The following is a 16583-nucleotide window of genomic DNA, read 5'->3' on the forward strand; positions in this document are numbered from 1 at the left end:
CCAACATTTGTTGGAAGTGATGAAACATGTAAAGACATTTAAGAAAAATAGACAGATAATTAAATAAAGATTACGAAGAAATAGTAAACATAATAATAAAAGAAACCTGCAGTTTAAAGAACATTAAGGTACTGATTACAAATAATTAAGCCTAACATTATTACAAGAGTTACGAAAAAATCAATTTGATTGAAGAATTGGAAATGAGCAGACGAATTGTATAAGATGAAAGGAAATCAACATGTAAAAAGGAAAGTAAGAAAATAATGTAAAAATTACATAGACAAACTATTATAGAACAATAGGCATTTCAACTGCAATTTAAAATGACATATTACTAGAAACTTTAAACAAAAGCAGCCTTTAAGAAATAAAAACCGCTTCCAAAGGATGGCACGGATATAGGAACTTCAGAAAGATTCCAATACAAACGTCGAAGCCAAAAACGTAATACGTCAATAGATGATAATAAACTGAGGAAATAATATTAATAATAATAGTATTAGATTCCAGACAGATCACAGGAACAACAACAAACTAATGAGGTCTGAAAAAAATGTGAACCAGCTGGACTTAAGAGGCGATAGTTTTCATCTATACCAGTTGATATGAAGAGATTAGTACTTAGAGAAACCATCTGATAAATCAATGAGTGCATTGGTCAGAGCCTTATAAATTATTAATTACCTCTGGTTCTTCAGCTACTATTTGTTGACCTGTTCTGGCAGAGAAGAATAGAAAATTCCTTCTAGAGGTACAGTGAGAGGATAGATTTATGTGAACAGCAAAAGGAAGATAGTTATATGTTACCCTTGTTCTCTGACATTCCTATATTCAACATGATGTGTAAGTAACTGATAAATGAAAAATGCATTTTGAAATACATTTCATAAGGAGCTATTTATTTCTAAATGCGTATGACACTTTGAGACCGATTACAGGAACCTTACTTAACCCTTTACCATACACGTTCTACTTGAAAGGAACCTTAACTGACCCTCTACTATACATGTTTTACTTCAAAGGAACCTTAATTAACCCTTTACCATACATGTTTTACTTGAAAGGAACCTTAATTAACCCTTTACCATACATGTTTTACTTGAAAGGAACCTTAATTAACCCTCTACCATACATGTTTTACTTGAAAGGAACCTTAATTAACCCTTTACCATACATGTTTTACTTGAAAGGAACCTTAATTAACCCTCTACCATACATATTTTACTTGAAAGGAACCTTAATTAACCCTTTACCATACATGTTTTACTTGAAAGGAACCTAATTAACCCCTACCATACATGTTTTACTTGAAAGGAACCTTAATTAACCCTTTACCATACATGTTTTACTTGAAAGGAACCCTAATTAACCCCCTACCATACATGTTTTACTTTAAAGGAACCTTAATTAACCCTCTACCACACATTCATACATATTTTACTTGAAAATAACCTTAATTAACCTTCTACCATACATGTTTTACTTGAAAGGAACCTTAAATAACCTTCTACCATACATGTTTTACTTGAAAGGAACATCAGCTAACCCTCTATCAAACATGTATTACTTGGAAGGTACCTTAATTAACCCTACAGCATACGCTTTACTTAGAAGCAACCTTTATTAGCTCTCTACTGTCGGTCCGTTACAAGTTGTTATGTTAAACCACAACTAGGAACATCAGATATAGAATAACACAAGGAATGTGTTCATTACTCCTTGAATAACTTTTAAATGGTACTTACTGTTCTACACTTCGTGAAGTTCCTTAAGTATCTATATACAAACACGTGCAACAAAAGAACGGGATGATATATCAACAACTCGCTGCGATACAACAATGAACTTGTTTGGCCATTAATATACTGTGCAGAATACAACAACGAACTAATCTGGTCATTAATATATCCTGTGCAGAATACAACAACGAACTAATTTGGTCATTAATATACTGTGTAGAATACAATAACGAACTAGACTGGCCATTAATATACTGTGCAGAATACAATAACGAACTTGTTTGGCCATTAATATACTGTGCAGAATACAACAACGAACTAATTTGGTCATTAATATACTGTGCAGAATACAACAATGAACTTGTTTGGCCATTAATATACTGTGCAGAATACAACAATGAACTTGTTTGGCCATTAATATACTGTGCAGAATACAACAACGACCTTATTTGTTCATTAATATACTGTGCAAAATACAATAACGACCTTATTTGTTCATTAATATATTGTGCAGAATACAACAACGAACTTACTTGTCCAATAATATACTGTGCAGAATACAATAACGAACTAATTTGGCCATAAAGTATACTGTGCAGAATACAACAACGAACTAATTTGGTCATTAATATACTGTGCAGAATACAATAACGAACTAGACTGACCATTAATATACTGTGCAGAATACAATAACGAACTAGACTGGCCATTAATATACTGTGCAGAATACAATAACGAACTTGTTTTGCCATTAATATACTGTGCAAAATACAATAACGACCTTATTTGTTCATTAATATATTGTGCAGAATACAACAACGAACTTACTTGTCCAATGATATACTGTGTAGAATACAATAACGACCTTATTTGTCCCTTACTATATTGTTCAGAATACAATAACGAACTTATTTTCCCTTACTATACTGTGCAAAATACAATAACGAACTTGTTTTTCATTAATATATTGTGCAGAATACAACAACGACCTTATTTGTTCATTAATATACTGTGCAGAATACAATAACGAACTAATTTGGCCAATAAGTATACTGTGCAGAATACAACAACGAACTAATTTGGTCATTAATATACTGTGCAGAATACAATAACGAACTAGACTGACCATTAATATACTGTGCAGAATACAATAACGAACTTGTTTTGCCATTAATATATTGTGTAGAATACAATAACTAATTTGGCCATTAATATACACTGCAGAATACAATAACGAACTTGTTTTGTTCATTAATATACTGTGTAGATTACAATAACGACCTTATTTGTCTCTTACTATATTGTTCAGAATACAATAACGAACTTGTTTTTACATTAATATACTGTACAGAACACAATAACGAACTAATTTGGCCATTAATATATTGTTCAGAATACAATAATGAACTTGTCTGGCCATTAATATACTGTGCAGAATACAATAACGAACTAATTTGGCCATTAATATATTGTTCAGAATACAATAATGAACTTGTATGGCCATTAATATACTGTGCAGAATACAATAACGAACTAATTTGGCCATTAATATATTGTTCAGAATACAATAATGAACTTGTATGGCCATTAATATACTGTGCAGAATACAATAACGAACTAATTTGGCCATTAATATATTGATCAGAATACAATAACGAACTAGACTGGCCATTAATATACTGTTCAGAATACAATAACGAACTAATTTGGCCATTAATATACTGTTCAGAAGACAATAACGAAGTTTATTTGATCATTAATATATTGTTCAGATAGTAGTCATGACTTTTATCTTACGAAACTAGACTATCTTTACGGTGCTAGAACTATGCACACATCATACTAATAAAATGCACATTCTAAGTTTGTAGCCTTCTCCCATTCAATGGCTTAGTATTAATTCTGAGGATTATAATACTAAAATTTGGAGTTTGATCCTTACTGTGGGTAGACCAGATAGCCCATTGTGCAGCTCTTCTTTTAATAAGAAGTAAACAAAATCTAGGTTTTGTTATTGAAGATTATTTCGAAAACAGTCGGTAAAACGTTTTTAAGTTAACCAGTTTTAACAAATTTTAAGAACTTTCTCCACTTCAGTCAACTTAATGATTCTGAAGCTGCTTGGGCACATAGGCTGATTACGATTTTGTATGGCGTGTTTGATTCCGTAATGTTCACCCCGTTACAAATATCAAGATATGTATTTGTTACAAACAAAATATTTTTAACTTCATAGAAGGAAACACTCGAATATGAAACCAGATTTTACAGTGAGAATAACCAGTTGTGTCTTAAAGTACCACGATCAGCTAGTATGTACCAATAAGTCGTGTCTTAAACTACCACGATCAGCTAGTATGTACCAATCAGTCGTGTCTTAAAATACCACGATCAGCTAGTATGTACCAATCAGTCGTGTCTTAAAGTACCACGATCAGTTAGTATGTGCCAAACAGTCGTGTCTTAAAGTACCGCGATCAGCTAGTATGTACCAATAAGTCGTGTCTTAAACTACCACGATCAGCTAGTATGTACCAATCAGTCGTGTCTTAAAATACCACGATCAGCTAGTATGTGCCAAACAGTCGTGTCTTAAAATACCACGATCAGCTAGTATGTGCCAATCACTCGTGTCTAAAAGTACCATAATCAGTCAATGTATGTTAGCGACCGCAGTTTCTTCTGGTCAGCCAAGCCAGGGAATGTCTTCTAATCATTCGAAAGAAAAAAACCAAAAGGAAATTGTGTGGATGGGCTTCGGTTGCCTCGTTGCTTTGAAACTGTAGATTCGTTTATTTTAAACTTATATGAGACCTACTAAAAATGAGTTTTTCTTAAACAGAGACGGTGTTTTTACTGTCGAACATTTGCAGATCTGTTAATCGCTCTAATTTTGAATACACTGCTATTACAGACTTTACTTAAATCACAAATAAGTTTTACAGTTGCGATTACTGTAAGCATTGAATTATTTTTCAGTTTCCAAATGTTTAAAAGTTTCGAAGTTTGTTTTATGAGAGTACAGTGGCGGGTAACATAAAAAGTCCACTACTAGTCTGTCTATAATGCTCGTTTACTTTGCACGGTGAGCTTCAACAGTATTTAAACATCACAACTAACAGCACGTTTTCCTATTTCTCACTCAAGTAATCACATATAAACTACGCTCCTCTTCCTGATGGTTGAACGACCAGAAAGCTGTGAGATCAAGTTGACACAGGTAATACGAATGTCCACAAGCTAGGGAAAAGTCTTTTGAAAGCTCGAGTGAATCACCTGGACTTTCTCTGGTTTGTTGACATTAGCCAACATATTAGGCTTAAAAGTATATGGGTTGTCTGAAGTTTCAAAGGACTGGCATGTGATACACCTGCAAGGAAAATGATAAGTCATGAGGTTTCGTTACCACTGCACAAAGAATCGCTTCCATGCTGTTTCTAAAAGCACATTGTTTAAAGAAAAATTGTACTTAAGTCTATTTTATCAATTGAAACCGAACAATATTTGTTTCTACATCAAAGTCTAGACTGCTTTAACTTGCTTTTCTACAGAAGAGTACAAAACTTAGCTTTGATACCAAAAAAATAATGTGTACATCCTTCTATAAAGAATGTCTTCACTTTTTATCCGCATTTCTCGAAACATGAAACCTTATAATAAACAAAGACAGAGTACAATGCGTATATGTTTTGTAAAGCCATAACCACGATTCTTCCCAACAGGTTTAACATCTCTTCAACTGGAATATATAAATTTTATTACTTGTCAGGGGACAATCCTACTTCCCTGAGGCTTTTTTTCCCGAAATGGAAAGAATTTTAACATAATGAATTATAAGTATATTCAGAGGTCAAGACAATATTGATGTTTGGAGCTGAAATCACATAATGCTTTTCTGGAACTAACTCTTAAACTGAAACTTTCTGAAGTTTATTTCTTTGACGTTAAACATCTTTGTAAAAATAGCTGTCTCTGTCTTCCTTGTAACATACCTCCATTAACGAGAAACCACTGTTACGAGATATGTGCTATTCTGTTTTACTAAATAAAAACTATTTGAAGACGTAATTTCCTATATATGAAAGATGCATATGTTATTACATTTAAGCTAGAACATCCTTCTAAGGTATGCATTTTTCTACTTCAAGAAGAAAGCATCAAGATAGATATCAATCAGGATAAACCATCGTTTGAAGATGTGTACTTTTCTGTGTTAAGTCAAGACTACTAATATACCCTATGGAAGTATACATCAACCTGCATCGATGACAGAATTTCCTCTTGAGGAAAACATAAAACAGATCATATTTTTGAATGTCGTACTTATCTACTGTTTTTCATTAAGGCCACATCATCTGCTGAACAAATCAGTTTGTTCTCTTGTGATTATGTTCTAAACAAAACATTTTATCTTTACTACGGTCTATAATCGTTAAATGTTTAATTTCTTGGGAGTATATTTCGGTACTCTTTGATTGTACTGTGTATCAGATATTGAATACACAACCCCATAAAAACAGCACTTGTGTACAATCGTATACAAAACTACTTCGGCATTGTCAAAGGCCTTCACAAAATATCTTAATAAACCTCTAACACAGAGAAATTAACAAATGTGACTCTTTAACTTTTATAATTACTTATACACTTGAAATTGTTACCGTATAGATCATAATTCGTGTCCTGAAACCTATGTATGCACTGATCTAAAAAAATTAATATATAACGGGAGTAAACAAATTACTTTGACTAATTGTGATGACGTATCGTAGAGAGCGTAAATATCTAGTGTGTGAAGTCATATTCTATTATAACATTTGATGTCTAACAAATGACCAGGTAATGACTGTCAGTAAGACACATAATCATCTTGGAAACGAACAGAAAATCATAAATAGATGCGACTTGTTAAATATGAGAGTGTCAACAAGTCGCTAAGATCATATTTTGTATATTATTCCATCAGAACCGGTTCTTGTTGGTCAACACTACTTAGCGTCTCAGGAGCATTAATTCCATGGTCTGTAGAATACAAAACCTTCAGCGAAACCCTTGAACGTGGTTTGTAAAATACAAACCCTTCAGAGCAACCCTTGTACGTGGTCTGTAAAATACAAACCCTTCAGAGCAACCCTTGCAAGTGGTCTGTCGAATGCAAACCCTTCTAATAATTCCTTGCAAGTTGTCTGTAGAATACAAACCCTTCCAATAATCTCTTGCATGTGGTCTGTAGAATACAAACCATTCTAATAATATTTTGCAAGTGGTCTGTAGAATACAAACCATTATAATAATCCCTTGAAGGGGTCTGTAGAATACAAGCCCTTCTTATAATCTCTTGCTTGTGGTCGGTAGAATATAAACCCTTCAGAGCAACTATTGCATGTATTCTATAGAATACAAACCCTTCTACGAATTCCTTGCAAGTGGTCTGTAGAATAAAACCCTTCTACTAATTCCTTGCAAGTGGTCTGTAGAATATAAACCCTACCAATAATCTCTTGCATGTGGTCTGTAGAACACAAACCATTCTAATAATATCTTGCATGTGGGTTGCAGAATGCAAACCATTCTAATAATCTCTTGTATGTGATCTGTAGAATACAAAACATTCTAATAATCCTTTGCAAGTGGTCGGTAGAATATAAACCCTTCAGAGCAACTATTGCATGTGGTATGTAGAATATAAACCCTTCTAATAATCCCTTGCAAGTGGTCTGTAGAATAAAACCCTTCTACTAATTCCTTGCAAGTGGTCTGTAGAATATAAACCCTTCAGAGCAAATATTGCACGTGGTATGTAGAACATAAACCCTTCAGAGCAACTATTGCATGTGGTATGTAGAATATTAACCCTTCAGAGCAACTATTGCATGTGGTATATAGAATATAAACCCTTCTACTAATTCCTTGCAAGTGGTCTGTAGAATATAAACCCTTCAGAGCAACTATTGCATGTGGTATGTAGAATATAAACCCTTCAGAGCAACTATTGCATGTGGTATGTAAAATATAAACCCTTCTAATAATCCCTTGCAAGTGGTCTGTAGAATAAACCCCTTCTACTAATTCCTTGCAAGTGGTCTGTAGAATAAACCCCTTCTACTAATTCCTTGCAAGTGGTCTGTAGAATATAAACCCTACCAATAATCTCTTGCATGTGGTCTGTAGAACACAAACCATTCTAATAATATCTTGCATGTGGGTTGCAGAATGCAAACCATTCTAATAATCTCTTGTATGTGATCTGTAGAATACAAAACATTCTAATAATCCTTTGCAAGTGGTCGGTAGAATATAAACCCTTCAGAGCAACTATTGCATGTGGTATGTAGAATATAAACCCTTCTAATAATCCCTTGCAAGTGGTCTGTAGAATAAAACCCTTCTACTAATTCCTTGCAAGTGGTCTGTAGAATATAAACCCTTCAGAGCAACCTTGTAGAACATAAACCCTTCAGAGCAACTATTGCATGTGGTATGTAGAATATTAACCCTTCAGAGCAACTATTGCATGTGGTATATAGAATATAAACCCTTCAGAGCAACTATTGCATGTGGTATGTAGAATATAAACCCTTCTAATAATCCCTTGCAAGTGGTCTGTAGAATAAAACCCTTCTACTAATTCCTTGCAAGTGGTCTGTAGAATATAAACCCTTCAGAGCAACTATTGCATGTGGTCTGTAGAATATAAATTAAGAGCAACTATGTGGTATGTAGAATATAAACCCTTCAGAGCAACTATTGCATGTGGTATGTAGAATATAAACCCCATCTGATAATCCCTTGCAAGTGGTCTGTAGAATAAAACCCTTCTACTAATTCCTTGCAAGTGGTCTGTAGAATATAAACCCTTCAGAGCAACTATTGCATGTGGTCTGTAGAATATAAACCCTTAAGAGCAACTATTGCATGTGGTATGTAGAATATAAACCCTTCAGAGCAACTATTGCATGTGGTATGTAAAATACAAACCCTTCTAATAATCCCTTGCAAGTGGTCTGTAGAACAGAAACCCTTCTAATAATCCTTTGAATGTTCTGAAGAATAAAAACCCTGATGCTGAACTGTTCATTGACTTCATCATACCCTTTTCTTCCAGGAACTTGCTAATAAGTTAAGCATGTTAGGGACATGTGTTATCTTTGAGTAGCGAATAACCAACTGCAAGTAAAATGACAATATTAATTGATGGAAAAATATATATTCATATGCCTTCACATCTTGAGCATTCATAATGGTCAGTGTGGTCACCAATCTCTCCAGATCAATATATCACACCGGCGTGACATATCCTGTCATACTCTGCTAAAGTTTTGCAAAATTATAGTTGAATATGGTACTTTTCACTTTTCAAATGTATGCATATCTCATGTCTTGCTGGAATGTGAAGTGAGGTTTGACTGTGAGTCCACATGTTGTTTGACCAGTACACGTGTTCGTGACACCACTGAAGAGAAGCTGTTATGTTGTGATGAGTTGTAGAAGCACTTGATGTTGGACATCTGGTATGAGATTCAATCTTCTAAAGCTAACTTCTGACCGTTTACATGTTAACCATATATATAACTGCTCTGGAACTTTTAGGGTTCGTTATGGTTCTGGCATGTTTAATCATTACTGTATTGTCACGTACGTGTTGTCCAAACTGATAACGAAAACACGCTACGTTATTTTCACTCTCATAACGTTTGTTTCGTATTCAAATTAATTGACACGTAGTAATTACGCTACATGACCTATTTAATAAGAGTAGTCGTGTCTAGAATAAAGGAAAATCTATTTCTTAACTGATTTAAGTAATGCCTACAACGGAGACGTCTTATTTACTTTTAAAACTGGTGTTACGTCACAATGTGTGTTCATAGCTTTCCATGCAAATCTAATGTATGCACGTATAGAGATAAATAAATTACATACTATTAAGTAATTGGTAATGATTAATTATTTTTAAGAAATCAAGTTTTATTCCTTATGTTATCACGTTAATCACAACGAACGTTTTTCCATTAATTACCTGGCAATTAAAATGATATATGAGCTGTTTTTATTAATTTTGAATAAAATTTAAGAAATCAGACAGTAATGTACCACACGACTTTGAAATCAAATTAAAACTCAGGAGCAACTGGGTGCACGTGTTTAGGTTTTAACTTAAATTATCATCAAACTATTCTTATTACACATTATCGCTTTAAACCATAGATAATAGCATGTTACCCAAGCTTTGTTGCTGATGAACAGAGTTCGAACCCAGGTCCGTGTTTTTGTCGGTGAAGTCATTGGTCATCTTCAGCTGATCACCTAAAGTAGGTGAGAGAAACAGTAGACAGTTCTGAATAAAATGTTATAGGAACTTTTCAACTTAGCCTGAGATAATATGATTGGTTTATTACAGTTCGCTTTACATAACTAAAGGTTTATAAGCTATTACACTGAAAACAAAGGAAGATAATACGTGGTATACCTAACACTGAGTAGTTAAAAACTTCCAAGTAGTTATAAGATACGAACACTCTCAGTGGTGGTTAAAAACAACAAAATCGTTACTATTTCGAAGTGAATTCAACAAAGAAACATTTGATTTACATACTTTAACTATCACCTAACAATATTTGTAATTTCCTCAAGGTGTGCTACGATATGTATGTTGCTAGGCAGTATATGATTACGTCATCATATTATACAACATAGCAACACGCCACCTGGTGTTGATGATATATATATATGAACAAGATACAAATGAGGTCAATGCATTCGGCACCTCATTACCTTCATTAGACCCTGAAGAAATTGTAAAATAAGTTCATTTTTTTTACTGTTTCACTTATTCGTTTGTTATCACATATAATTACAAAGAATTAAATATAAACCTTTTCACTTGAATTAATATAATAGTTTTCAGTTTAATTTAAACCGTAATTCTTTTGTGTTTCTTCCCCGGACAAACTACGAGAATTTGTTTCTCACCTACATACTAGGTTGTTGTTTTCGTTCTGTTGTTCAAGGACAATGAACACGTTACGGTTACGAAACTTAGTTAGTATATGAAATACTGAAATATAATAGCAAAACCTTCGAAGTAACGACGGCCTCTAGATTTATTAAAAGCATTATTTTGAAGAATTTCTAATGCATTTTTGATAAAGAAAATTAATTCTAGTACTATTGTGGAAATTATAAAATTTAAAATGTGTCTCCTAACTGTATGCTATAAATATATCAAGATATAATAATAAACAAAACTGTTTGACATAAATATATAAATATGTACTAATAATCACAACTGTTTGATATAAATATATAAAGGTATAATAATAAACACAACTGTTTGATATAAATATATAAACATGTAATAATAACACAAATATAAATATAGAAAGGTGTAATAATAACACAAATATAAATATATAAAGGTGTAATTATAAACACAACTGTTTGATACAAATATATAAACATGTAATAATAACACAAATATAAATATAGAAAGGTGTAATAATAACACAAATATAAATATATAAAGGTGTAATAATAAACACAACTGTTTGATATAAATATATAAAGGTGTAATAATAAACACAACTGTTTGATATAAATATATAAAGGTGTAATAATAAACACAACTGTTTGATGTAAATATATAAAGGTGTAATAATAAACACAACTGTTTGACATAAATATATACAGGTATAATAATAAACACAACTGTTGCACGTAAATATATAAAGGTGTAATAATAAACACAACTGTTTGATGTAAATATATATAGGTGTCATAATAAACACAACTGTTTGATATAAATATATAAAGGTGTAATAATAAACACAACTGTTTGATGTAAATATATAAAGGTGTGATAATAAACACAACTGTTTGATATAAATATATAAAGGTGTAATAATAAACACAACTGTTTGATGTAAATATATAAAGACGTAATAATAAACACAACGGTTTGATATAAATATATAAATATGTAATAATAAATACAACTGTCTGATATAAATATATAAAGGTGTAATAATAAACACAACTGTTGGACGTAAATATATAAAGGTGTAATAATAAACACAACTGTTTGATGTAAATATATAAAGGTGTAATAATAAACACAACTGTCTGACGTAAATATATAAAGGTGTGATAATAAACAGAACTGTTTGATATAAATATATAAAGATGTAATAATAAACACAATTGTTTGATATAAATATATAAAGATGTAATAATAAACACAATTGTTTGATATAAATATATAAAGGTGTAATAATAAACACAACTGTTTGATATAAATATATAAAAGTGTAATAATAAACACAACTGTTTGATATAAATATGGAAAGGCGTAATAATAAACACAACTGTTTGACGTAAATATATATAGGTGTAACAATAAACACAACTGTTTGATAGAAATATAGAAAGGTGTAATAATAAACACAACTGTTTGATATAAATATATAAAGGTGTAATAATAAACACAACTGTTCGATATAAAAATATAAAGATGTAATAATAAACACAACTGTTTGATATAAAAATATAAAGATGTAATAATCAATTGAAATGTTAAAATTTTGATACCGTGTTTGACCTTTAATATTCTCCTGGAAGTCATGTCAGTAAACAAACTAGAACTATTATCTAAGGTTAAATTACTTATATTCTGTAAAATAAGTCCATAATAGTACATCCTTAACAACACATTATTAGATTAAACCCTTTGTCCCGTAACTAAACCACGAAACTTAGATAAACTAGTTTTATTTTATATATTCTGTAATAATACATTTCTCCATCAATTTAAAAAAACATCTGAACTAGCAAGGTAGAACTCTTGACTAAAGTCGAACTAAAAAGGCATAATCAGTTACGTTTTTCATTTATTATAAGTTCAATATTCTTGTTAACACATAATACTTATAATCTGATCTTTTCATGTATATCTTTTCATATCAAAATGAAAATATACTGACATTTATGTCTATATAACAGTACTGTCTGTCGTCTGTCACGTCCGTTAGAGTATCTACATAATAGTACTGTCTGTCGTCTGTCCTGTCCGTTAGAGTATCAACATAATAGTACTCTCTGTCGTCTGTCCTGTCCGTTAGAATATCTATATAATAGTACTGTCTGTTATCTGTCCTGTCCGTTAAAATATCTATATAACAGCACTGTTTGTTGTCTGTCCTGTCCGTTAGAATATCTATATAATAGTACTGTCTATCGTCTGTCCTGTCCGTTAGAATATCTATATAATAGTACTGTCTATCGTCTGTCCTGTCCGTTAGAATATCTATATAATAGTACTGTCTGTCGTCTGTCCTGTCCGTTAGAATATCTATATAACAGCACTGTCTGTCGTCTGTCCTGTCCGTTAGAATATCTATATAATACTACTGTCTGTCGTCTGTCCTGTCCGTTAGAATATCTATATAACAGCACTGTCTGTCGTCTGTCCTGTCCGTTAGAATATCTATATAATAGTACTGTCTGTCGTCTGTCCTGTCCGTTAGAATATCTATATAACAGCACTGTCTGTCGTCTGTCCTGTCCGTTAGAATATCTATATAATAGTACTGTCTGTCATCTGTCCTGTAAGTTAGAGTATAAACATAATAGTACTCTCTGTCGTCTGTCCTGTCCGTTAGAATATCTATATAACAGCACTGTCTGTCGTCTGTCCTGTCCGTTAGAATATCTATATAATAGTACTGTCTGTCGTCTGTCCTGTCCGTTAGAATATCTATATAATAGTACTGTCTGTCGTCTGTCCATGGTGTGGATGGATCTTCACAAAAATTGCAATCGCGAAAATCAATTTAACTCTTAAATTTCTAAATTCGTCCAACGATACTTTTGTAATTGCAGATTTGGATTTTTCTTATAGCAACGCCACATCGGTCTCTCTGCTGAGTCCACCGAGGGGAATCGAGCCCCTAATTTTAATGTTGTAAATCAGTAAACTAACTGCTGTACCAGCGGGGGACATTTGTAATTACGACAATCAATTTAACTCTAAAATTTCTAAAGACGTCCAACAATACTTATTTTAACTACAATACTGAAGACGTTCAACAATACTTATTACAATACTGAAGACGTCCAACAATACTTATTTTAATACTGAAGACGTCCAACAATACTTATTTTAATTACAATATTGAAGACGTCCAACAATACTTATTTTTATTACAATAGTCAATTTAAATTAAAGTTCAGGAGTCATTTCTTTCACTATCCAATATACAATTTTTGAACACCGAATAAAAAATTCCTAGAATCCTTTGTGATCTAAAGATTTATGTTATGAGTGTGTTTTCTTAATGCAAAGACACATCGGGCCATCTGCTGATCCCAGCGAGGGGAATCGAACCCCCTGATTAGAGCGTTATAAAGTCGTAGACTTACCGTTATATTAACGGGAGGCTTAGACAAAAAGTCAATTATTAAAGGATCCTGCCTGTTTTAACAACTGTGACAACTAATAAAATCTGGAAGTCTTAAAACAGAGGGGGTGATATCAATGATTGACAATTAGATTCATTGATATAACTGTTCATCTACCTTAAACTTAATCTGCTTAAGCAAAACATAATTGAGCTGTAAATCCCGTAACTGAAAACACAAACATAAATACAACCAACTGAGCTGGTTTATTTTTACATTGTTGCCATGCTTTTAGCTTATTTGTTGTTCTGGTTTTGTTTTATGCGCATGCTTCGTAAAGTTATTCGTAAGTGATCGCTGCTTGGATTTGAACGCATTAGTCGTCTAAACTTGACAGAAAAGAATCAATGAGAGACGTTGCTTGTTCGCATTATTTTGATCATGTAAGGGTAAACACAACACTACATCTAATTTTAGGAAGAAAAGAAATACCACGAGATGATTCCTGTAAACGTTTCGTTCTTACCGTTGACAGTTTCTAATAAAGATGGAGATAAGCCCGTTCTTCTCTTGGACTCTTCATGGACTTCTAAGTAAAGAAGAGAAGACGTATTTCAGAACTATAGATACGACCTCCGATGAAGCAACGTTTATAAAACGTAAACCACAATGAGTTTTCTTGTTATCATGCAATGTTCGCCGTTATGGTAATTTTTTATTGTAGGGCTAACATAGAAACATTAGATTACAGCTGGATATCTAACGTGTGCAAAGAACAAAGCACTTTCTAAGTATTAATCGGGTTCTAAGAACACTATTATCAGTTACCAGGGAGTAAATAGGAGTTTGGTCTCAAATACCTGAAACCTATATTTCTCTTGAAGTATAATTATTTTAAATGAACTTGATCTCTTTATTTGTTTGATTAGTTAGAAATAAGGATTATGTGCACATATCCGTCTCTAATTTTAATTCAGTTACTTCTTTGTTGAACTTTGCGCAAAGATATTCGAGGATCACCTACGTTAACTGTCCCTAGTTTCGAAGTGAAAGGTTAAAGGTAAGGTAGCTAATTAGCATCACCCACAGTCAACTCTTGGGTTACTTTTCCGGACGGATATGAGATTGACAGTCACGTTATAAAGCCTCCATGGGTGAAAAGCGAGCATATTCGACGACAGGTTTCGATACCATGACCCTCAGATTATAAGTTGAGCGCTTTAACCACCAACTCATGTTAGAATGTCTGTAGGTGTCCAACAGCACAACTCTCGAGCCACTTTTCTCTGAATCAGTACTGATATTCGAATCCGTTTTTATGTCACACACACACAGCTTCAATACACGATGCATACTGTGCAAAAACCATCAACGAACCATGATCTCTTGGATTCACAATCCGGAACGTTAACAACTCCAAGAGACTATTTTATGATTAGTTTGAACTAAATTAAGTACATTAAGGGCTGACAAAAGTATATATATAGCTTATATTTCTCTCGAAGTAAATAACTCACGACTGGTATGAAATAACTACAGCTAATGGTTAATTTAATTACAGTTCATGTTTGGCTTTAAGTAACTAAACCATAGGATGTTTTAACATTAGCACATGACTTGGTAAAAGTATTTCATCACTTGTCTTCAGTGATATTAATTTACGGTTGACTTGAAACATCTACAAGTTATGATTAGCTTGAAAAACGCCACAACTGACTTGGAGAAATTAACTGTCCCTAACCGACATGAAGAAGCTATAGTGAATGATGTACTGGATATAATTGCAGAACACAAACGTCCTATGTAAATAACGATTCATCATTGCAAGAGTTAACCAAATTCATGATTATCTTAAGTAGGCTACGTGCCATGATTGGCTAAAATTAAATGTATTTCATGGCTTTTTCCTATTATGGTTACTCTCCAGTAGCCAAAACTTCTTGAACTGTAGAAATACTGTATAACTGTAAGTGTCAATTAATTAGTACTCATGTAACTGTAAATCATAACTGGTTTAAAGTAAATATGGTCCACGATTTGTTGGTACTCTCTTTTGATTGTGGTTTGAAATAGCTAAACCTTAATTCTAAAGTCCACAAGTTTCTTCTAGCGACCTTACCTAAAGATTGTAATGAAAAAAAAAACTCAGAACAGCGTTTTTCAACATTTTAAAAGCAGCGGCTGTTTAGCTGCCTCCCTAAAGAGTTGTAAACTAACAAAATGAAAGCCATTATGGTTTACGCATGAATATCTGTTCGTTTTCGTGAAACCATATACGAATTGGCAACTGACCAGATGTTAGAAAACACTGGTACAGAGTAGCTACAGACAACGACTCGGTAAAACACGTGTAGGTCCTGAGTTCTTTGTTAATATTATAGATAAAAATTAGGCCGAAAAAACTATAGCTTGTAATTAGTTAGAACTAGTTTCAAGCCAATCATG

The 16583-nt window shown here is 32.7% G+C and overlaps 1 protein-coding gene across 2 annotated transcripts in view; it reads right to left on the bottom strand.

Moving 5' to 3' along the window:
* Positions 1-4801: 4801 nt before the first annotated feature.
* LOC143249866 (lachesin-like) overlaps positions 4802-16583 on the bottom strand; it is a 41928-nt gene continuing 30146 nt past the window's right edge. Inside the window, exons 6-8 of one of the 2 annotated variants that reach the window (XM_076500434.1) lie at positions 14665-14727; positions 9966-10049; positions 4802-5112 (exon numbers count right to left, since the gene is read on the bottom strand). In XM_076500434.1, the coding sequence (XP_076356549.1) occupies positions 5015-5112; positions 9966-10049; positions 14665-14727 (245 nt within the window). In that variant the 3' untranslated portion in view covers positions 4802-5014. The remainder of the gene's footprint in view (positions 5113-9965; positions 10050-14664; positions 14728-16583) is intronic. The other variant, XM_076500436.1, reaches the window with a different exon arrangement.

Source organism: Tachypleus tridentatus, chromosome 4 (assembly GCF_004210375.1).
Source record: "Tachypleus tridentatus isolate NWPU-2018 chromosome 4, ASM421037v1, whole genome shotgun sequence".
Classification (NCBI taxonomy): Eukaryota; Metazoa; Arthropoda; class Merostomata; order Xiphosura; family Limulidae; genus Tachypleus; species Tachypleus tridentatus.